The 24,051-nt window shown below is 42.0% G+C and overlaps 1 protein-coding gene across 6 annotated transcripts in view; it reads left to right on the top strand.

The window, feature by feature from the left end:
• The window catches only part of RASGRP3 (RAS guanyl releasing protein 3), a 104,546-nt gene extending 81,390 nt beyond the window's left edge, over nt 1-23,156 (top strand). For 4 of the 6 annotated variants that reach the window (XM_047744147.1, XM_047744148.1, XM_047744146.1 and 1 more), the window contains 7 exons: nt 2,894-3,010; nt 6,982-7,097; nt 10,221-10,368; nt 15,112-15,148; nt 17,279-17,404; nt 17,743-18,107; nt 21,860-23,156. In XM_047744147.1, the coding sequence (XP_047600103.1) occupies nt 2,894-3,010; nt 6,982-7,097; nt 10,221-10,368; nt 15,112-15,148; nt 17,279-17,404; nt 17,743-18,107; nt 21,860-21,868 (918 nt within the window). In that variant the 3' untranslated portion in view covers nt 21,869-23,156. The remainder of the gene's footprint in view (nt 1-2,893; nt 3,011-6,981; nt 7,098-10,220; nt 10,369-15,111; nt 15,149-17,278; nt 17,405-17,742; nt 18,108-21,859) is intronic. The other 2 variants (XM_047744150.1, XM_047744151.1) reach the window with 2 other exon arrangements.
• The last annotated feature ends 895 nt before the right edge of the window (nt 23,157-24,051 follow it).

Here is a 24,051-nt window from a genome sequence, read left to right as displayed (position 1 = left end):
TCACATGTTGAAGGAAAAACTGTCTATGTTGGCTTCTTAGACTCATATCCTGACATCGGGTTTCTGATAAAGGCTTCAAGCCTTACCTCCTTACCTGCTGAGTTCTGTGGCATGTTGCCAGAGGTGTGGACCTTAAGCGTGACCCTCTATTCTGATTCTGAAGCATCAGCCCGAAAGAGGCAGAATGCCTGTGAGGTGCTGGGAGGTTACGCACTTGAGCTTGAGTCGGTTGACCAGTTAGCATCTGTTCTTACTATCATGAGTGTGGTGTTTCCATCAGCATGTTCACCTCCCTACCAGTCCCCAGAGGCCCATCTCCTGGGGACACTAAAGAATAGATCCATGTGGCCAGATACAGGCCAAAGGGAAGAATGAGGGCTAGACTCTGCAAAGTTAGCATGCCTAAGACCTGGAGAGAAAGGCAAAGTTATTAGAAAAAAAGGAATTCATGAGCTCTTTTCTCATCCCTTGGCTTTGATGGGAGGACACTGATTTCAGTGTGGCAAACTGTTACACGTGCACATGGCATTTCCACCTCCTCACCCCTTCCTCTATCTATAAGCAGGCACCTTAATTGCTACCTATTGGTTGTTGAGCACCTGCTGGGGCATCTGTATCTCATTAACTCTTAAGGAAGTGGAGTCTGGTGAGGACAGGTGTCTCACATGGAGTACACAGCCCGTATGTGGAAGAACTGGGAGGCGGTGTCAGGCCTGTCTGTTTTCAACTCCTGTGCTTTTTTCTTTTTCTTTTTCTTTTTTTAAAGATTTTTATTTATTTATTTGACAGAGAGAGATAGATCACAAGTAGGCAGAGGCAGACAGAGAGAGGGGGGAAGCAGGCTTCCCGCTGAGCAGAGAGCCCCATGCAGGGCTCGATCCCAGGACCCTGAGATCATGACCTGGGCCAAAGGCAGACGCTTAACCATCTGAGTCACCCAGGCACCCCTTCTGTGCTTTTTCTGCCGCAGGATGCTGCCCATCATTTTCCTGCCACCGCTTGTATCAGGAACATGGTAGGAATGACCATGTTAGCATACTTGCCTGATTTGTGCTCTTTAGATTTGTTTTAGTTTATTTTCAGGATGAATTTTTGCCAATTGTAGGAGACATTTCCATCCAACGTAGTCTTTTTTATCTTTTATAAAAGCAGAAGCTTTCAAAGCCCCTTCCAACGACTAAAAGCCTCTGAATCTATGTGAACACATTTCCCCAATTCTTTTTCATCTCTTGTCATCCTGTTTTGTGTTTAGGTTTGACATATGCTGACACTAGAGAACAAGCTCCTGTCAGAGAACACCGGGAGCCTGTAACTCGGTGGGCTTATGGTTGGTGCCGGTGGACCTTGCATAGTCCCCCTCTGAACCTTTGCTCTGCACAGCGCACCCTTCGTGTCTCACTAGTTCTTTGTGTTTTACTTTGTGTCTCAGTTTTTTCAGACTACCTCTAGATCAAAAGAAATACCTCACAATTCCACTTTTAGGATAGTTAGGGCCAAACAATTTAATATATATTAATGTTCTAATGATGTAGAACCCACTTGAAAAAATAACACATGTTGAAATAAAAATAATATTTTAATTTCATTCTTAAATAACCACAATTACTTACAAATAGATGGGTGTGCCTGTTGGGCATGGAACAATTTCTTAAATCTTGGAATCAGGTTGAATACTGCCACCTTTTTCCTTGTTCCACACTGATTTTTTGCTTTGGAAAGATATGATAACATTGGAAGAAATGTAGCGGGATCTAATGGGGGAATTGTGAACTACTTTAAGCTGATAGTTCACATGGTGTCTGTCAAATATGGCGTACTGCTTTATTTCCCTTGGAAGTTTGAAATATCTTTTGGTACCTCCATATGAGTCCACTGCCATGTTCCCAATGGGGCACCTTATTATACAGTTTTGGGAACCATGGGTTTATCCTTCATCAGATGAACAAAATGAAAAGCTTGAAAGAAGGAGCCAGGATATGTATGATGTGTGTGGGAGTGAGTCTGTGTTTTGGTGAACACATCAGGCAGCGGGTAGTTGTTGGTCCTGCTCTCTCATCTCACAACATTGCGAGGGGCTTAAATCCAGTATAGTTACTCCTTAATTCCTCTTGCAAACATATTTATCCCCAATTCAATATCAAAACCTCCCAATACAGTTTGCATGCATGCACCAACAAAGATATTTACATTATATGACAGTCCCAGGGAGAGGAATTAAGTGCACAGCACTCTTGGCTAGTCTCTTGAGGGGATTGTGTTTTCCCTTGTGTTGTGTGAACATGTAATACATTATCACCACCATCTCCTCCACATTATTTAGTGAAAATGTCTTGCAAGAACGTGGAAAAACATAGAGAAAGCAAATTCACCAAAGAGGCTAGAAAGACCTAATTAGCCAAACAGTGAGAAGGGATTAAGCATATTAAGAAAGATGCCGGCTTGAGGACATAAACTTGACCATTTTCATGGGCCCATTCACTGCACACATCTACTAATTTATCAGCAATCCAGTTATTAAAGAATTAGACAACTGGTGTTTTATATATTTTATATTATACAAAAATCTGTTTGGAGTATTAAATAAGTTTCAAAGCTGTTTTAGTAATATTTGGGGAACATGAATAGAATTTTTGGGTGGGCTGGAAGAGCAATATCTTTTTTTCCATTTAGAATAATGGAATCTAGGCTATTGCTAAACAAAATACACTATCCACACGTGTATTTAGTCACAGATTAGATTCCATGGATAGAAGATGTTTCCTTTCAGAACATTTAAGTGCTGCATATATGTTTTTACTGGTATTTTTAATATAGAAGGTACATGTCCTTCTCAGTGTCCCCTAACTGTTCAAAGGCTCAGATAAAGTTAAAAAAAATGTGTTTTCTCTGTCAGCAGCCTACCTCCCCTACGACGCCCACGAAGCCTGTGGTGCCCTTGGAGTGGGCATCAGGAGTGATGCCAAAGCCAGACCCCACAGTCATCAATAAGCACATAAGGAAGTTAGTTGAGGTAAGTGGTTGAGAGAGTGGAGATTGAGCACTAGAAGGCCCCTTTCTCTTTCCAGAATATTCTGCCATTGCCAAGAATCAACTGAAGTCAATGAAAACAGGCCTCTGGCAGGTAGGAGCAATTTAGCAAACACTCTCTGTACTTGGCATTGGCCTCTGGGGGAGAGTGTCCCAGAAAGGCCCCCTCTCCCCTTCTTGTCCTCATGTTCTCATTTGCCCAAATACCCTCAGCTACTCCCAACTCTCTTTCAGTGGCATTTGACACCTCCACTGTTGCCCCTGCTACTTGAAAGGCTGTTTCGGGATTAGAATCTACTCATGAAAAACCTACATGGGTCACAATAAAATGCCCAATAAATTGATTGCCTGCGGGTAGGAAAAGATCATGTAGGTTGCATAGTTTCTTTTGCTGTATGTATTGGGGGTCTGTGACACAGCAGCACAATGACATCTAGGTCAGAAACATCACTTAATGACGGGAAAGTCTCCATCAGAGTTTTCTACATAGAAAGAAGAGTAGAGGGACGCCTCTGTGGCTCAGTCAGTTAAGCATCTGCTTTCGGCTCAGGTCAGGATCCCTGGGGTCCTGGGATCAAGCCCCTCTTCAGGCTCCCTGATCAGTGGGGAGTCTGCTTCTCCCTTTCCCTCTGCCCCTCCTCCCACCCTCATCATGTGCATACTCTCTCTCTCTCAAAATAAATAAATAAAATCTTAAAAGAAGGAAGGAAAGGAAGAAAGGAAGGAAAGAAAGAAGGAAGGAAGACAGAAAGGGTAGGAGTGCCAGTGTGGGGAAAATGGAAACATACCTGGCACTAAAAACTATGACCCCTGATTAAACATCTGCTTTAATGGGTGGGTATGATGCAATAGGATTGCGTCTTGGGATAAAATGAACTTTTTTGCTGGTGATGGGTATTTAAAGGAAAAGAAAGAATGTTCTACATCTTGGATCATCCAGGGAATTACAGTGCTTTGAAAGAAAAGTTCTGTGGAGCATGTGAGGCGGCAAGGAAAGGTCAGAAAGAATGGGGGAAGGTGTTTAGTCACATAAGGTCCAGTGGAGGAGACCATGTGTTGATGTTGTGGTCACAGACCCAACCTGGAGCCAAGGAAGGGGATGGGGGGGGGGCGGGAGGACAGGATCCAGGCAGGACAGAGTGGCAGCTCAGGAAGGTCTGGAGCCAGGAAGTGAAAGACAGAATGATTCTCTTTCCCACTCTTTTCTCTGAATGCTCATTCCATTACCTGCTGAAAGACTTTTTGTGTTCCATGTGGGGAGTCTGTTTCACTCTCTCCCCCTTTCTCTCTCCCTCCCTCTCTCCACCCTGATGCCATCTCTCCTATTTTCTCTCCAATTCCAATTTCATAGGGGAGAAGGTTGGCCCAGTTTGGATAAGTTGCCTACTTTCAGCTCAATCAAATAAAAGACTAGGTTTTATCATGAAATTTAGAAACTCAATTTTATTCTATAAAAAGATTGTATTTTCAACCGAAATATGGATGTTACCTATAAATAGAAGTCATGGTACAATGGTCAGTTTTAAGCAATTTTGATTGTAGATAAATACAGATATTGGGACTTGCAAAAAAGGTAATGTTTTAGGATTTTGCACAATTCACTTATCTATAAATAAACTTACAATAGGTGCTAAACAGTCATATTTTTAATTAAGTAATTTGTTCATTTATACCTTGCCCATCTCCCAAAATACTCCTGAAGGAGCTTACAACATCGAGCACTATGGATAAAATAGAATAGACAGAAACCATCAGGAAAAGGGAGAAAGACTCATCATTACCTGCTTGCATAGATGGGTTTCTGGGGAGAGCGTAACATACCTTTTTGAAAACCCAATTTAACAGAGGGCATTGGAAGACTCCTTTTATTTTTCTCTGATTATAAAGAAAGTCAGAATCATTGTACATATGCAGACTTTTCACAAAATGGAGAGAATCCAAGTTTTGCTTTCAGACCTTGGGAATTCTGCTCTCTGGGGATAAACACTGATAATTTGTAAATTATCTTGTATGACTTAATCCCCCCCATAAACACACATGCCCACATATGCCTCTGAGTAACATTGTTCACCTATTTACCTAGAACAGAGTCCTCTAAGTGGAACTGCTGGGTCAGAGAGTAAGCAGACTGTCCTCCAGAAAGACTGTGGCTATTGACTTCATCAACTACTTTAAGAGTGCCTATTTTCTCATATCCTAGGAAATTATCAATGATCTTAACGTTTCCTATCTGAAAGGTTGGGGGGAAAAAAGTTTTCTTTGCGTTTCTATAATTATTAGCAGAATTGAGCAATTTCCACGAATGTCTTGGCCATTTGTGTTTTTACTTTGTGATCTCCCGGTTTCCTTTCTATGTCTTTGTTCTCTTGTATATTGCAGATAATCTTCTCTGTCATTTATCTTTAAATTTATCAGCTGGACTTTTTTGATTCAGATATTTTGCCTTTTATGTAATAAAATGTTTCTACTTAGAGCTGCTGACTTTGATGTCATTGTAGGCCTTTCCCACTCAAAGATAACAAAACATAAAAATTATTTTTGTCTATTTACCTTTCATACTTTTATAGCTTTACTTATTTTTTAAAGATTTTATTTATTTATTTGACAGAGAGAGAGATCACAAGTAGGCAGAGAGGCAGGCAGAGAGAGAGAGGGAAGCAGACTCCCCGCTGAGCAGAGAGCCCAATGTGGGGCTTGATCCCAGGGCCCTGAGATCATGACCCGAGCTGAAGGCAGAGGCTTAACCCACTGAGCCACCCAGGCACCCCTATAGCTTTATTTTTTCCATTAAAATATTTAATGCATCTAGAATTTAGTTTCGGGGCAATTGATTTTGTAAGATTATTAGCCATTTAGCTCAACAGCAATTATTGGGTAATTTTTCATTTCCCTGTGGATTTAAAAAGATACTTTTTGATATTCTAAATTCCTTTATAAACATAGATCTGTTCCCAGACTCTGCTATCTGCAGTAAGGTAAGTACCATGTTGTTTCCATTAATGTAGCTTTGTAGATTATTTGATTTCTGATAGGACACCTTTTCCCTCATTACTTCTCATCTTAAACAATTTTAGGCTATTCTCAACATGTTTACTTCTGTTTGAACTTTGGAATCAGTTTGTTTATTTAAAACAAATTCCCGCTGGAATTCTATTGGAATTACATTAAAAATATACTTGAATTTTTTTTGGCTACTTTAACACTTTAAAGCTTCATTTTCTTCTTTTTTTTTTTATTAAAGATTTTATTTATTTATTTACAGACCGAGATCACAAGTAGGCAGAGAGGCAAGCAGAGAGAGGGGGAAGCAGGCTCCCCGCTGAGCAGAGAGCCCAATATGGGGCTCGATCCCAGGACCCCGAGATCATGACCTGAGCCGAAGGCAGAGGCTTTAACCCACTGAGCCACCCAGGCGCCCCTAAAGCTTCATTTTCTATCAGCATGGTATTGGCATTTGTGAATTCACCAAGCTTAACTCTTACTAAAACTGAGGTCTCAGTTAGGCCTTACTTTCTTCAGGAAACTTTTTAAAATCTCCCATCTCCACTCCTCCCCAGGACACCCTATTTTTTGTTTTTAAAGATTTTATTTATTTATTTGACAGAGACAGTGAAAGAGGGAACATAAGTAGGGGGAGTGATAGAGGGAGAAGCAGGGTTCCTGCCGAGCAGGGTGCCCAATGCAGGGCTCCACCCCAGGACCTCTGGATCATGCCCTGAGCCAAAGGCAGATGCTTAACAATCGAGCCACCCAGGTGCCCCACGACACCCTATTTTTATCCTCACCATTGCACTTATCTTCATATATCATGAAGGCTTCTTGATTTCATTATCTCCCACTGGATTCTAAGCTCCTCGATAGAACAATATGCTGGTTATCACTGCTTTCCCAATGACAAGTTCAGAGCCTGCCTCATAAATAGTTTTTCCATAAATATTTGTCTTTCCTTTGCAGTCTGTGTTTAGAAACTATGACCACGACCACGATGGGTACATTTCCCAAGAGGACTTTGAAAGTATAGCTGCCAATTTTCCCTTTTTGGATTCCTTCTGTGTGTTGGACAAAGATCAGTAAGTTTTCATTTTGTTATATTTTAATGCAACTGTCCTGAAGCAGAAAATTGGTGTCAGAGGAGAACCTTTAATGTACATCTGGACAGCTTCAATCCTAGGGCACTGATGAGACAAGTCTAATATTTCACTGATTTTTTTCTTGGTGTCCACAAACATGACGGGTTGGGCGAAATCACAGGGCAGACCACACCATCAGTGTTCAGTCCGAGTGCCCATTTGCAAATGAAGCTGATTCTCCATCCCCACATTACTTCTGCTTAGCTATTTCAGCAACCCCCAAACTTTCATCAAAAAGTGTAGAGGAGAAATATCGTTACACCTAGGCTGGTAGAGTCCTCAGCATCAGTGGACCTGAGGGCAAGACTAAAACTCACCAAATAACTAAAATTATTTTAAATTACTTACAGTCTTCAGAAGAGCAGGTAATATCTACAGATAGCCAAGAAGTGCCCTTTCTTTATTTCTCTCTTTCCTAGCTCAAGGTTGTTTTGATAAATGAAGTAAACATATATTTCTCTGTAGCCTCAAATGATTCCTGGAAAATTAAATGACCTTAGAGGCTAAGATCTAGCTCAGTAGAAAACAGTGGAAAATGAAACAATAGGAGAAAAAAATATATATATATATCAGAGAAACACTGGCCTTAGAAATTTGACTGCTTCATTTTTAATTCTATGAGCTTAGTTCCTAGTTTAAAAATCATCTGTAATGAGGTGCTAGATTTTATAATGATGAAATGTCCAAATCATATCACTTTAGAATTCTTTAATGTTTTTGTTGGTGTGAGAACTTTTTAAAAAACTAAATCTATAAGTAGTTCAATACACCAAGGAAAGCCTTGATATTTTATCACAACATCTTAAAACCTTAATTCATCTTTATTGTATATCTAGAACAAAGAATACTTTTAAGATAAATTAAATTATTAGAAACATGAACCTCTTTTACAAAATAAAATTCAAGTTACTACCTGCTAACTACCCACTTCCCTTAGTTCGTTTCTATCCGTGACATGTAGGTAAGACATGAACTTAAAATCACTTCCTACTCTTCATTTCTTTTTTCTGCTGGTTCTTTGATAGACCTGACACTTGTCCTGGCAAAGATATATAAATTTTATTTTTTTTCTAAAAATGAAAGTTTGAAATATTCGTAGCTTACGTGATTTTTGTTAGGTAAGCTGAGATACGTTGATTTTGAGAGGGGGGTAGAATATTCCGGAGGAGATTCTAGCAAGCTGTGGCTATCAGAGATATTGGTTTCTAGGTCTTCAGCCCAGCCATGCAAGCTGGAATCCTGGGCATGTGAGCAAATTCTGATGGGAAAATTGAAAGGCACATGAGCTCAGGGCCTCAGGACTGCATCCTGGGGACTCTTCCCCCCACATTCAGCTGAAAGGAAGAACTGGATCCTACAGGAAAGCCAGAGAAGGAGGAACATGGGAGACAGGAGAGAAACCAGGGCTGTGTGGAATCACACAGGTACGTGGAGGAGAAAGTGTCAAAAAGGAAAGAAACCTGCCTACATGTCACACGCAGCCTAGAGGTCAACAACGTCAAGGAATGAGAAAAGGGGGCACCTGGGTGGCTCAGTCTGTTAAGCGTCTGTCCCCAGCTCAGGTCATAATCCCAGGATCCTGGGATCAAGCCCCACGTTGGGCTCCCTGCTTAGCAGGGAGACTGCTTTTCCCTTCCACTCGCTTCTCTCCCTGCTTTTGCATGCGCTCTCTCTCCCTTCTGTCAGATAAATAAATAAATGAATCTTAAAAAAGAAAAAAAGTGGGTCACCTGTGTTGCTCAGTCGTTAAGCATCTGCCTTCGACTTGGGTCATTACCCCAGGGTCTTGAGATCAAGCCCTACATCGGGCTCCCTGCTTGGCAGGAAGCCTGCTTCTCCTTCTCCCTCTCCCCAGCTTGTGTTCCCTCTGTAGCTCTCTCTCTCTCTGTCAAATAAATAAATAAAATCTTAAAAAATATATTAGGGGCGCCTGGGTGGCTCAGTGGGTTAAAGCCTCTGCCTTCGGCTCAGGTCATGATCCCAGGGTTCTGGGATCGAGCCCCGCATCGGGCTCTCTGCTCAGCAGGGAGCCTGCTTCCTCTTCTCTCTCTGCCTGCCTCTCTGCCTACTTGTGATCTCTGTCTGTCAAATAAATAAATAAATAAATAAATAAATAAATAAATAAAAGAATCCTGGTCATATGGACCGAAAAGTAATTGAAGGAAATGGAAAAGCAAAAAACCCTCTAAAGAATATTCTTCCTGAAAACTTTGGGAGTAAGAAAAGGAAGAGAGAAAAGACAGGTGCCAGGGATGGAAGCAAGGCTAAAGAAAGACATTTTCCAGATGGGGAAGTGGTGAGCGTATTTGTACACAGAGGAAGGAGTGGGTGAAGAGACTGAGCAGAACGTGGAAGGAGCCGTTTCCTGGGAGACTGCGGAGTCGGGGAGGAGAGCATGACTTCCTCAGAGACAGGAGGACGCAAGAGAGGACAGATGAGATCCAAAGGCATTCTGAATTGGCACAGAAGGGCACATGCTCCGGCACTGGCTGACGTGGAGAGAAAGTGGTATGAACACCACGTGCTTCAAGTGGATTTGATCTTCTTGATAAACAAGAAGTCTGACTGTGTGCTGGTGGGTGTAACCAGAGGTTCTATGTGAAGATCTGAAAGAATGGCTCCAGCAGATAGCCTATAAGCCAGTAAGACATGAATGAAAGATTACCAACAGCAGTGGCCTAGATGACATCAGGCTGAATGAATTTGAGAATGATGGGCCCAGTTATTACGGTTTTCTGCCTTTCTCCAGCAGCCTGATTCTTGCACACCCTGTTGCTAAGGGATGGGATAAAGGAGATTTCCTTCTAGAAGCTTCCATTTGGTAATGAAGGAGAGTTCTATGCTGTGGACCACAGGATACACATACGTCTCTTTTCCTTACTAAGAAAGCCTTTGCACCAAAAGCTGTCCTTCGAGGTCCTCTCCTTTCAGAAAGAACAGAGATATAAACACTGCCCACCTGCTTTTGGCCACAAAGGTTTCAGGAGTTGGGTGATTACAGTGTGTCAGCCACCTCACAACATGGTCTTCAAAGATCCCTCCCTTCTCTGATTCTCTTCACAGGGATGGCCTCATTAGTAAAGACGAAATGATGGCTTACTTTCTGCGAGCTAAGTCCCAATTACACTGTAAAATGGGACCTGGATTTGTCCACAATTTTCAGGAGATGACCTATCTCAAGCCAACCTTCTGTGAACACTGTGCAGGATTTGTAAGTCCCTTTTCATTGTTTTCTCTTGTGTGTAGTTATTTGTGCCTCATTCTGAGAAGATAGGAACATGATACCCCAACTGAGTTCATTGTCTGCTTTAGATCAGAAGTAAACTATGATGGCTCCCTGAAATTAAAAATTAAGTTAAAAACAAAAGCAAAATCTGCAGGTGTCAGTGTGGTCTTTCTAGGAATGCTGGGCTGGTGACAGGAAGGGATGGTGAGGCTTGTTAACTCAAGAGAGCAGTTTGTTAATCCCTGCCAATGAAAGGTTCTGCCCAATGAGCCTTGGCATTCATCGTTAATACTCATAGTAGGTGCAATTAAGGGGGATTATTTATCTTAGCCAGTTCCTCCCAGTTCTTGTTTCATATGATGTCAGTCACTAGAAATCCATCATGGCATGGCTTAATGATTCATAACTCAGAAGGGGAAAAAATCTTTTTGGAGAGAAGATGGTTATAATAATAAATAACATTTATTTGGCACGCGACAGTAATGAAGTACTTCCATGCACGTTAGTGTAATTAATCCTCATAACTAGCTCATTAGGTGAATACTTCATTCTCTCCATTTGCCTATCAAGACAAAGGGGTCCAGAGAGGATGGATAAGGGATCGTACAGCCCGTAATTACCAGAGCCAGGACTCAAATGCAGGTGTTTTGACTCTAAATCCCTTGCTCTACCTATACCATAGCACAAATGAAGATTGTACACTTTGTTCCCCCACATTTGGTAATTCTTTGGCAGCTAAGGGCAGCGTTGGCCCTGATATTGAACCAAGAGTCATGGGCCCTGAAAGTCGAATTGTTACCCAAGTTGTAGAAGATGAAAATGTGGTTCTCCGGATGCAGGTGGCCCAGCACCCAGCATGACGATTGCTCCTTCGTCCAGATGCCAAAGCTCAGTTGTGTTAGCTTCATTCAACCATCAGGTTCCACTGGTGACCCATTTGAATTCACAGCTTCTATTATATACTACTGCAAAAATTAGACTTTTCCCATCCTAGGCTGGAAGGACTGGCTTTGAGGGGCCCAAGGACAGGAGTTTGTGTTCAAGAACAATCCCCCCACCCACCGAGAATGGGTAAATAAGAGGCAGTAGTCACCTCAAAGATGGCCCCAGGGGGTCACTGCAGCTGGTGTGGTCAAGGGACAAGGCCAGCCCAACCAGCTGCCTTTGCCCACCCCAGAGAAGGAGAGATTCTATTTCTGTCAGCTTAACCACTGGAATTTTATCGCCTGACCACTTTATCATACAACAAATACGTCCCCTTTTTCATGGTTCTCTCCTCTGAGGGGAGTTTTTGTTTGTATCTAGACCTGAAAAATGCCAACATGGGATAGGGCCACGTGCAGCTCTTCTGCAGAGCAGGGCCAGGGAATCTGTTAGGCCGTGGCATAGCTCCACCCAAAGTCAAGTTGAGACATCTGCTCTTTGGTATGGTATGAGACCTGGTGGGCTCTTATCAAATCTCAAGGTCTTATCGGTGCCCTCCAGTCCTTCTGGGTATCTCTTCCTTCTATGGAACCACGGGTTCTATAGAAGCAACAACGAGGGATCTTTCCCAGGAGCTTCCACACTCCCCTTCCTGACTCATCAGAGCAGGTTTGCTGGTATCAGGTTCTTGATGCTTCTGTGATAAGGTAGAAAGCTCTGGACTTGGAGTCTGGGACCCTGACTTTGAATCTCAAGTCTGCCCTTTTTAAAGTTTTTGTCCTTGAGCAAATTATTGATCATCTTTGAGTCTCTGTTTTCCTATCTGTGAAAGGGGGTTTAAACTTACCATATCGTAGAGAACCTGGGTGGCTCAGTAGGTTGGACATCTGCCTTTGGTTCAGGTCATGATCTCAGGGTCCTGGGACTGAGCCTCATGTCAGGCTCCTTGCTTAGCAGACAGTCTGCTTCTCCCTCTCCCTCTGTGCCTCCCCCTGCTCATGCTCTCTCTCTCTCGAATTAAAAAAAAAAAAATCTTAAAAAAAAAAACTTACCATGTTGTTACGATCATTAAATGACATCAAGCATGCTCAGAGTTAATACTTCTCTTTTAAAAGTATTCCATGATTACTTTTAGAGTTTAACTGAAATTAAGTCATTTAAAGTTTTAATAGCCCTGTTTATTCTTCAAAATATATTTAATTTCATGGATGTGATTTGATTTAATCTTCACACACACACACACACACACACACACAAGTTCATTGGTTTTCAGTGGGAATTTATAAGTTTAGATGTGTCATTTAAAGAATTGCGGGTGAAGGCAAGGAATCATTTTTCTGTGCCAGGACCACCTGCCTTTAAAATAAATTCCATTTTAGGGGTAAGCAAAACAAGCACTATTTGAAGTATATTTATCTTAGAATTAGAATTCCCTAACTGAACAAGTTTTGCTAATTCCCTTGTTTAGGGGTCTGGGAAGGTAAGTGACTTCTGTACAATTGCAGGGAGCATTAGCAGAAGGATCATGAGTCATACACACTTATGTGCCCTGGACTCCCAGTCCAGTGCTCCTCACACCATAGTCCCTCCAAATCCTAAAGCAACCTGAGCTCTCAAATCAAAGGACGGTAGGAAATAGTCCTATACATCCATCTCCATGAGGTCCCTGTCTCCTGTCAGGGCTGGCACACTGACCCAGAGCCCCTTCCTGCCTTGTGTTGTCTCCTAGCCATTGAGGAGCATTAGCAAGCAGTGCCCGGAGTGTCCCTCCTGATAGGACTCAGGCTTCATTCTGTGTTTTCTAGCAATTCCTGCAACTATGCTAATAATGTGCCATATCTGGGTATTAGAATTCTTCTTCTTAAATCTTAACCTTCCTTGTCCTAAATCGGTGGTTTTTACTCATACACAAAACACCCAGGAGCAGTGGCTTCCTGTCCTTCCCTCCTGTGACCCAAGTCTTCGTTCCCTGCTCACTAGCAGCAAGACCTTGCCAAGTGGCTTCACCTCTCTAGAGCCCAGTCTATACATACATAGTGTTCAGCGAGTGAGTACACATAAAAAGCTTAAGACTGTGCCTCTCACACAACAGAAGTTCAATATGTTAGCTATCATTATTACGGTTATTTCTATCATCAAGGGCTCTGTGAGGAAACAACGTCTTATCACTGCAGAGTGTCCCAGATGTGGGACCTTGCAGATTATTTAATTTTCTGGACCATCCCACTCACCTTTTATGCGAGAGAAGCAAACTAGATTACGTTGAAGATCCCTGAATCTCTGACATGATATGATTACCTCAATGCCACTTCCCTTTTCTGTATAGACTGCTCCTGACCTCTTCCCGTCACTGAGTTATTGAGGCCTTGCTTCCAGTTAGTTGTCTTAATAATCCTTCCTTCCCAGGACACAGTTCCATCTTAATAATATACTCTGAAGGACCCGATAACTTTTTTTTTTTTTAAAGATTGCATTTATTTATTTGTGTGTGAGAGAGAGCACAGGCAGGCAGAGTGGCAGGCAGAGGCAGAGAGAGAAGCAGGCTCCCCGCAGAGCAAGGAGCCTGATGCCGGACTCGATCCCAGGACCCCAGGATCATGACCCGAGCCGAAGGCAGTGGCTTAACCAACTGAGCCACCCAGGCGTCCCAGGACCCTGATAACTTTTAAGACTCAAAGGAATCACTTTCTGCTGGTGGAATTTCCGGGTCAGAGGGTAAGGATCAGTCTTCTTAATGCCTCGAGTCACTTCACACTGGCAAGTCTTCATTCTTCTTACAGGGAGGGTCGTGATGACCCCACTCAGGACATTGTTCCCCTATCACACGTGTAAATGACACCCCCACAGCCCCAGCAGGCCACCGGCCCTGTTTCTTTCAAAATCATTTTATTAAATAGATATCAGTCACCTAACCTAACCACTAAAAGGTTAAAAACGGGAGTTCTTCCAGCTTGAGTTAAGCCCACTGAATTCATCAATATTATATGTTTCTGTCTGGGGGACCCACGTGCCATGCTGAGGGAGACACGGGGAAGAACACGGTGTGTCAGGAGGGCCAACACACTACCTGCAGGACGATCCTCTGAATCAGTTGGGCAAACACCCCCCCCCCCTTCTTAAACTATGAGCCCCTGCATCTCTTCTGAGACACTCCTCACTTCCTACATCCTGCTTCCTGCGTGGTTGGCAGAATCACAGCCTTAACTGCATCAACCTGAGCCCTGAAACAGGCCAAACACTGAGCAATCAGAGAATGGATGCATGAACAAATAGATCTTTTCCCTTTTCTGTATTCTTTCAAGATACAAATGCTACTTTGGAAAAGAACCTAGTGCCACGCAAATGCTTTAGTGGGATATACGTCCCATCCGTTGCCTAATTTCCTGTAGGGGGCGCCAAGAGCAGCTGCAGTGATTCAAAAGAAGGCAGAGGGAGCTGGGGGCTTCCAAAAACATGGAGAGTTTCCCCCTGTGCATTGTGCTGAGAACGCATTATACCAAAGTCCAATAAATGTACCCGTGTCAGTTTCCCATCCCGGCTCCCATTTGGCTTCCAGAAAGAAAAGGGAAGCAAAGCTGTTATCACCCCAGCTGGAGTGAGCTTCTGTCTGACAGGAAGGGTGTCAGGATCAGCTACATCCTGTTTGTGCTCCGCCAACCATCATGCTTCCCAGGACTTACTTCCTTCTCTCTGGCGGCGGGGGCGGGCCGAGGGGGGGGTTGTGGGGGGCGCTTGTTTGTTTGTTTTTGTTTTTTTCCAGATTTTAATTCAGGTTCTCTGATATTCTTTTGTCTCTTGTTACAGCTCTGGGGCATAATCAAGCAAGGATATAAATGCAAAGGTAAATCAATGTTATTTTGTAAAATTTTAAAATGTGACATTCAGGGCAGGAATCAAATCTGTCTGATGAAACCACAAAAACTCTTGGCATCATGGAGACCTCGGTTCTTTGGGCCACGGGCAACTGAAGAGATAAGACGTCTAGGAAGAAAAATCCAGCAACCTGGAGTTTTGGAGAGTCCCAATTGGAATTTTATAGTTTGTTGCAAGAGCAAGCAAACCACCCTTATCAACCCACACACATGTGGCCTCATCTCTAGGATGACTTATGAATCCTCAGCACAGAATTAGGGTGGGGCTTCTGGAGTGGGACAGGCCTAACCAAAATACCATATAAAAGAACTTTGACCTTCATGGGAATAAGGAGACACTCATTCCCCTAATATGTATACCTTTCTTTCTGCTCTCATAGGTAGCTTTTCCTATCTCCACCAAATCACAGATGATGATGAGAAAAGAAGAGAAGCCTTAAAACTTATTTTTGTCCCTTTCAGTGAATTTGTTCATATAGTTCCCCATTTAATTGAAATTTAGAAACAAATAAATATATACTTGATATATAAATATCAATCAAGTATATCAAGTATAAATATATACTTGATAAATGCAATACAGATTCATCTTAATAAGCACTCAGGACTTTGTTACTGTGTATGCATATATGACCATCATTTATTACTGGTGTTTACGAAATTGCTGGACAGGTAATGCACATTATTTGTACTGGTGGTTTTAAGAATCTCACAATGCTCTTGAAAGATATAGCTACAAAAGGAAACATCTTCATCACAGAATGCCTTCAGATTAATACTATTCCTTTATGGTGCCTTTTTCCTCCCTTCTAGCTATTTTTCAGGATTTGGCCCTTGTATTATATGAACAGAGTTCTCTGAAGTTAGATGGGAACCACCTTTTAGTCTCAAAAACCTTCCCTTTAATTTCTGGTATTCATTGTCTGAGTGTAACTTGGATTGTTACTTGCAAGCTGCAAAGATACTGCAGTATCTTACCACCTAGCCATAGTTTTATTCTGGTTTCTGACCCTTATCCTCTAAAAAGTCACACATACACACACACACACACACACACACACACACACACACACACACTTTTACGAAGACGAAAATCAATTAAGCCCTTGGAACATCTTTGTATATACAGTATGTTCTCTTAAAGGCAATGGAATGAAAAACCTAATTAAAATAGATTGAACATTTCATTATAATTTGGTCTTTCCATGATGTCATTACAAGAGCATTTGAAATAAGACCATTTGGGGGAAAAGAAAGTATTGGAAAGAATTAGAAAGGTCCTGTTTGATAGTGAGTGAGAAATATGCTCTTTAAATTGATCCTATCTATTCAGTAATTCTAAGAGAAATGTAGGACCCTCTATGGGAAATAATTGTGTTGTTCTTTTCCAAAGCAGCCAAAGTTTTCTACCCCAAGTAGCAATTAATAGTCTACTTTGTTAACTAAAGTGATCTAATGGGACTTTTTCACAGTCTGCTGCTGTTTCAAAGCCATAGTCAACTCTGGAACCTGATCCTGGGCATAAGCCCACCTTGTTTTCTGTTTCTATGACAAAGAAAGAAAGCAGGAGATAAAAATCACTTGTTCTGGAAAAGATTTGGAGGAATGAAGAAGAATTAAAAAATGCAAGTGAATACTGAATGAACACCTCGCTATGACTGATCAGAGGTGGCTGTTGGTCCTGGGAGACGCTGGAAACTGGGGTTTCTTTCCCTCATTCTGGCTCAGGGAGCCTCTTGGTGGAGAATCTGTCTTGGCCTGGGAGAGAACCCCCGTCCCATGGGATTTACATTCTGTTTGGGGCAAAGGCAACTCCCCAGTATGTCTGTCCCCCGCTTGTTTGCTCCCTAGCACCTCAGTGAATTGTGCAGAGGAAGAAGTGGAGGAAATGTGTGAGAAATCCCAAGAAGGCTAACAAGCCCCACTGGCCCTTTTCCAGTCCCTGGCCACACCCTGCAGGCCTTGGCCGGACTCTGAGTCAACACAGGAAGGGAGATGGGAGGCCACAGCTGGCAGCTCAGGTGGCACCTGGGAAGCCCAGGCAGCACCCGATGCCCATGGTTCCCACTAATCATCTGTTATACTGTGGAATTTTTCAGACTGTGGAGCCAATTGTCACAAACAGTGCAAAGACCTCCTGGTTCTGGCCTGCAGGAGATTTACCCGGGCGCCCTCCTTGGGTAGTAGTCATGGGTCACTGCCTGGAAGTCCCTCGCTGCCCCCAGGTAATAGTCTCTGCTTTCTTTCCTACCTTGATTCCTTTCTGCTCGCCTTCTTGCACTTGGGCTTCCATTGGGTTCTGGATCTGAACCTGGTCAGTGTCATTATCGACATCAAGACCTACTTCGGGGTGAGTAGCTATGGCTACAGCCTTGACGCCCACTTGCTGCTCTCTGCTTTCGGGTCTCACTTCTACGCAACTCCCCGGCAGCCCGTTTGGGTCTGCCTCTGGTCTGTCCCTCTAGGGCCTTGACCATCAGACTCCTGTTGTTTGCCCCAACTTTGATGGTTCGCTCTAAAGTGATCAGATGTCAAATAATCACAACAGCCTTTCCCCCTCCAGTGCAGGATGAGGTGTTCGAGTTCCCTGGCGTTGCTGCTGGACACCGAGACCTGGACAGCAGAGCCATCACACTGGTCACAGGCTCTTCTCGCAAGATCTCCGTGCGGCTGCAGCGGGCTACCACCAGCCAGGCCACCCAGACCGAACCTGTATGGTCCGAGGCTGGCTGGGGGGACTCAGGGTCCCACACCTTCCCCAAAATGAAATCCAAATTCCATGACAAAGCAGCAAAGGACAAAGGTTTTGCCAAGTGGGAAAACGAGAAGCCCAGAGTGCAGGCTGGCGTGGATGTTGTTGACCGGGGCACGGAGTTCGAGCCTGACCAGGATGAAGCAGACGCCGGTGAGACGAGACAGGACGGTGAGGTCAGTGCTGGGTCAAACCACAAGTAATATCACAAGAAAGAGGCTGAGAGGGGCTGAGATGAGCATTATAGTGAGTCCAGGAGACCGCCTCGTAGTTTTGAGAGCTGAATGGTTGGGCATTAACACATACCACTTTTCATCTTGCTGTTGGCTAGTTTTGTGATCCCAGGAAAATGATTTCTTCTCTTTGCACCACAGTTTCATCATGTCTAAAATGGAACCAGATGGGTTCTAAAGCTTAGTGAAGCTGCCATTTCTGGGTACTGAAATGATGTCCCAGGGATCCATGACTTACTGCGTGTATCCAAGAGACCAGTGCCCTGTACCAACCAGTGTAGTTTTCCAAGCTAGAATCAGGGCCAAACTCGGGATCGGGGAGGGAGAGTGATGGGCAGTGGAAGCAAAAGATTTGCAGATAGAGAAGCAGCATTGGAAACTCTTGCCCTCAATTTAAAAAAAAAAAAAAAAGGCTTTTGACAGCACCATGGAGAAGGGGGTGGTGAGAAGCAGAGACATGAGCGCCTCAAGGTTCTATAAGCCAGGCTCTGGCTCCACATAAATATTACAGTCACATCTTCCAAGCATATGGAATTTGTTAGAATAAGCTGAAAATATAAATTGATTCAAGATAGACTTAGATAAATTTATTAGTCAACAGTCCGTAGTGTATTAAGAAAAAAGATTTGGGGAAATTGGTGTTGTATTCCTAACCTTTCAAGCTGTGCCATGGAGGGCAGCCATCGCCTCTCTATGGAGTCGTTGTCATAAACAGAATTATTGGGTTAGGCAGAGATCCTACTGGATCAAGCCAGTACTCTTTATTCTTATGGGTGGTCCTCCACATTCCATTCTGTAGGTCACCTAAACACACAGTCTCCTTGGTTTCCCACCATGAGAAAAACCCCGATGACCTTTAACCAAAATTCCTCTAGTTCCTTCCTCATTGAAGACAATTAATAAGGAGGCCACAATTTATCTTCAGTTTTAGGCAGTTTACTGTAAGTTCCTGCTGAGCCATTTCTTTTTCCTTTCTTTTAACACCAACTTTTGAAAACACCATAATTGAAAAATGAAAAACATACTCATTTAGGGGTGCCTGGGTAGGTGGCTCAGTGGGTTAAGCCTCTGCCTTTGGCTCAGGTCATGATCCCAGGTCCTGGGATCAAGCCCCACATCGGGCTCTTTGCTCAGTGGGGAGCCTGCTTCCCTCTCTCTTTCTCTGCCTCCCTCTCTGCCTACTTGTGCTCTATTTCTCTGTCAAATAAATAAATAAAATCTTTAAATAAATAAATAAAGTGTATATATAATTCATTGGTTTTCAGTAGTCACAGAGATACACAACCATCGTTACAATCTAATTATAGAATTTTTATATCATCCCCTTGGGGTGCCTGGATCATTCAGTTGGTTGAGCATCAGACTCTTGATTTTAGCTCAGGTCATGATCTCAGAGTCGTGGGATCATACCCCACATCAGGCTCCATGCTCACTGTGGAGTCTGCTTGTCCCTCTCCCTCTATTCCTCTCTCCACCCCCTCGTGTCTCTCTCTCGCTCTAAAATAAGTAAATAAATTAAATTGTTCAAAAAAAAAGAAAATGAACGTTTACATCATCTCCAAACGTACCCATTAGCAGTCACAGCTCATCTCCCCTACCTCATCCCAGCCCTAGGCAACCCACTAATTTACTCTCTGTCCCTATAGATTTGCAATGCCAACTTTATTTTTAACATTTCTTCATTGACCATCTTGGCAAATATTTCAGTCTTATCCTTCCATTTCTTCTACTGGCCTGGCATAGTTCAAACTAGGAATATAAAGGTGAATAAGAAAATGTTCCTGGGGCCTCTGGATGGCTCAGTGGGTTGAGCCTCTGCCTTTGGCTTAGGTCGTGATCTCAGGATCCTGGGATCGAGCCCCACATTGGGCTCTCTGATCAGCGGCAAGCCTGCTTCCCCCTCTCTCTCTGCCTGCCTTTCTGTCTACTTGTGATCTGTGAAGTGAATGAATAAAATCTTTAAAAAAAAAAAAAGAGAAGAAAGAAAATGTTCCTGATACTATGACAGAAGAAGATATTCTAGGTGAAGGGATCTGAACTTGCAGTCTCAAGAAGGGCCTCAAGGAATTCATGAAACTGTATTATATTTTATGTGAAATTATGGACATATGCTCATTTTGGAAAAAGGGTCCACAGCATTGAGCAGATACTTAAGGGGGTCTATGACCCCCCCCAAAAGTGAGAAATTGCTGTGCAAGATTCTTTGAAATAGTGCTAGTCATTCCATTACCGCCTCAGCCTATAGAGGCTGTTTCCATGAGCAATGTAGTTATAATTAAAATCTCAGGAAAAACAAGAGATTCTATGGGCAGAGTCATAGGATGCCTACCTAGAGCTTTCAAGATGGTGCTCACCTTGTAAACCACCTCTGAATTCAGGGGAGTACCTGCTTTTGCTTAATAAACAGTGAAACGAGCTAAGAGCTCAATTCTATTCTCCTAGCACTGTTCAGGGTACTTAAACCTTGCTCCTGGACTAGGAGAAATTCTCGGCCTATTCAATGTAGGACAATCACTTACATGAGTAGGATTTCCTGATCTTCAGTCTTTATAAGGAAATAGAGACAAAGATCTGGATTTTTAAAATTTAATTGTATTCTTTGAAAATCAAATATTTATATTCAAGTATTGTCTTATCCTTTCAGTTTTCTCATGTCAAAAATCATAGAGATGGTTCACTGAGTACTAGTATTTAATTTCACGTGTGATAATTAAAGAACACAATATGTTTGTATATATAATGCATATGGTATACAGTGTCCTCATCCAAATCAGTAACAGATGAAAAGATAATTACCCTTGTTGAGGAAAAAAAGGAAAAAGGAAAAAATGTGATGAAATTACATCAGAGTTGAATATGTAGACAAAGGGGTTTTCATATTTAAGAACTTTTTTCTGCCAGGCAAGGCAATGAGTGGCATTCAGAGAAGTGATCTACAGATTTATTATGTAGACGCAGATAATGTCTGTGAGTCCTATGAATAAAAATGAGAAACTGACAGAAAAGAAAGCTGTGTTTGTAATCTGTGTATTTCCTTCGGTGGAGTTCCAGGATTTAAACTCATTTTAAAATTCAAGGGTCTGAACATTTTTTGTGACTATGCATATCATTTCACCAATGATCACTGAGGCGCTGGATGGCAGGGACAAATGTCAGGTCATGATTGCTCTCCTGGCAGTAAGAACATGTATATTTTCCTTATAATGCTTCTTTGTTTTCCCTTATCTTCTTTTAAGTTAAATCTAATTAACAAATATTGTAGAAAGGCTAGGAAATCCTGGAGTAAACAGTCTGATATGTTTATGTATATCTCTCCCTATGTATCTCTCTATATATCTATGCAGATCCATATTGTTTTCCCTTACAGATTTTCTCAGTATCCTTATACAGATATACGCTGTGGATTTCTAAGAGGGAAACTTCAACAAGAAGCGTTTCATAGACCAGTGTCTTGGGATGCACCTTATTTAGGGAGCGTTAATGTAAAGGACCTTGTTGGACTCCATAAGATTTAACGTTTCATTAGCTGGGTAGATAGACTACATGGTCTTTTCATTCCCTCTAAATCTTAAGGGTACAAAGTACTGATGATTTGAGATGTTCCCTCAAATGTAACTGATAAGCCACTTTCTAAGAATATTCTTGTTTGGTTAAGTGTGACCCAGCCATACAACAGATTCTGATTCATATTTCAGGATGGCTGACTTCGGGCTGAGGACACTGGAGGCAATAATGTCAGCATTTGGAAGGAGCAAGATGAGAAAGTCTGAAGAACTCTCCAACTCAGGAAGTTATCTGAAAAGATATCTTGGACTTTTACTGCCTGATGACTCCATGGGGTTTCCCTGATTGGACTATGGGACCAAGGATTTACCATATGAACTATTTATTTCCTCCTCCCCAGGCCCTAGTTCAGGTGTCACCAGGTCTGGGTGATGTAGTTGGTAGATGTCTCCTGTATCTTTCCCAATTATATATGAGTGAAGTGAAAGCTTTTCTGCATGTACTTGATACACATTCTCTAAACTCTACTTTTTTGTGAGAATATTATTTCAGTATTTTTGTAAACTTTTGGTGGAGGAGGAGTCAGTTTAGAGGGGTTTTGTTGTTGTTGTTGTTTTGTGCTTTTTGGATGGGACCAGGACTTATTTTCTTGAGGGACAAGAAAGCTCTTTAGATCCTGGAATGAGGTGTTTCTTCTACCACAAGGAGATGTTTACATTGTTCTTACCCTACAGTGGCTATTACAATGTGTAACAAGTCATACATTTATATTCACATAAGTCTTACCAGTTCTGCATCATAAGGAAGCTATGACACAGCCATGAAAACTCTCCTGTTATTTATAATTGTCGTGAGGGAAAATTAAGTGTACTTGTCTTAGCTGACTAGGTTTAGCCGTCTTTCTTAAGACTCCTGTTAAGATTGCCAGTAAAAAAATGTGGATAGTGATTACAAAATCAATTAAGTTTTCGGGGAATAAAATTTAGGAGAAAAGCAAACCACTTAGTGAAATGAAAAACAACCAGCAATTCTTTAAAAACTCAAAACAGTTTTAAGAACTTTATTAAAAACGAAAAGTTTTGGTTATAAAAGAGAGCTTTTGTCCTCTTCCTAAGAAATTGCCATCCATAATTAAAGAATAGTCATAGAAATCAAATCATCAGGAACCACCTTGGATTAATACTATTTCATTTCAGCTTTTAAAGTATCAGTATTTTCAGTGTCTCCCTTTGACCTAAATAACTAGGCATGGGTCTGTTTTTTACATGATTAGAGGAAAAAGAACTTAGTTCAGGGTGTTCAAATAGGGAAAATGGATTGAGCCACTGGACAAGGGGAATGACCTGCTGCCATGTGGCCAGTGAGAAATTGTACCCACAGAAGTGCACTGGGGTTCATTGGGAGTTCAGATGTGTCTACCATATAACACTGAATTTATTTCTGTTTGGCGCAGTCACTTCAGTAAAGAAATACCTTTCTTCTTTTTTTCCATTATATAAAATTGAGGACAGTTCTACTCACCCAACACTTGACCACCTGCTTGGGGCAGGTCCTGTGGTAGATGCACAAAGAAAAGCAACATTTGATTTCTACCCTCTGGAGAGATGGTGCCTTAAAGTACACTTCTGGATTTGCTAGCACAGACTTAATTGTGCCAAACAGATTGAGAAATCGATTTGCAGAAATATTGCAAATTAACTGAAGTTATTAGTTGAGGGAGCTTTGAATAAACTACGTAATAAGAGAACTCACCATTTGCAAAGCACCTCAGAAAGCAAGCAGCCATCCCCAATGTTGGCTCTGTGTGTATATATTATCTATTCCTAGTCACAAATGCAATGAAATACAAACAGAAAATGGCAATTGGAGTACATGAAACATTCTTGTTTTCTTTTTTTTTAATTTTAAGAAAATTCAGGAAGAAAACTTGGATTGTTCTTTTTCCTTTCAAAGCGATTATTTCACTCGTCACTTAGTTTGGGTTATTTTTGAGTTTTTATATATAAGAAGAGTTTTATAGTGTCTGCTTTCCTGTGACAAAAATACTAAATGTACTTCAACTAAAAAAGAAATAAATATGAACAACAAAGAAAATGAAACAAACGGATATTTGTGTGCATACGTGTATACACACACAGGTACACACACACACTACTGTTATGACTTTGCTAAAGAAGAATCTGTGTCCACAATGAAGCTGCTTTGTAATGTTGGTTACATTATTTACTCACAATCAATGGTGACTCTGAGGTTTCCGATCTGTCAGTTTCCCATTAGCAGTAAGATAAGTAAATTTGGCAAACCCGCAGCGAAGGGAAAAGAACTATGACATCTGGTCCCTCTGGACTTCCCTTTTGTAGCTTTAATGATCATTAATACCTTT

The sequence above is a fragment of the Lutra lutra genome, chromosome 9 (assembly GCF_902655055.1).
Source record: "Lutra lutra chromosome 9, mLutLut1.2, whole genome shotgun sequence".
NCBI lineage: Eukaryota > Metazoa > Chordata > Mammalia > Carnivora > Mustelidae > Lutra > Lutra lutra.
This window is presented reverse-complemented; position numbering and strand designations above follow the sequence as displayed.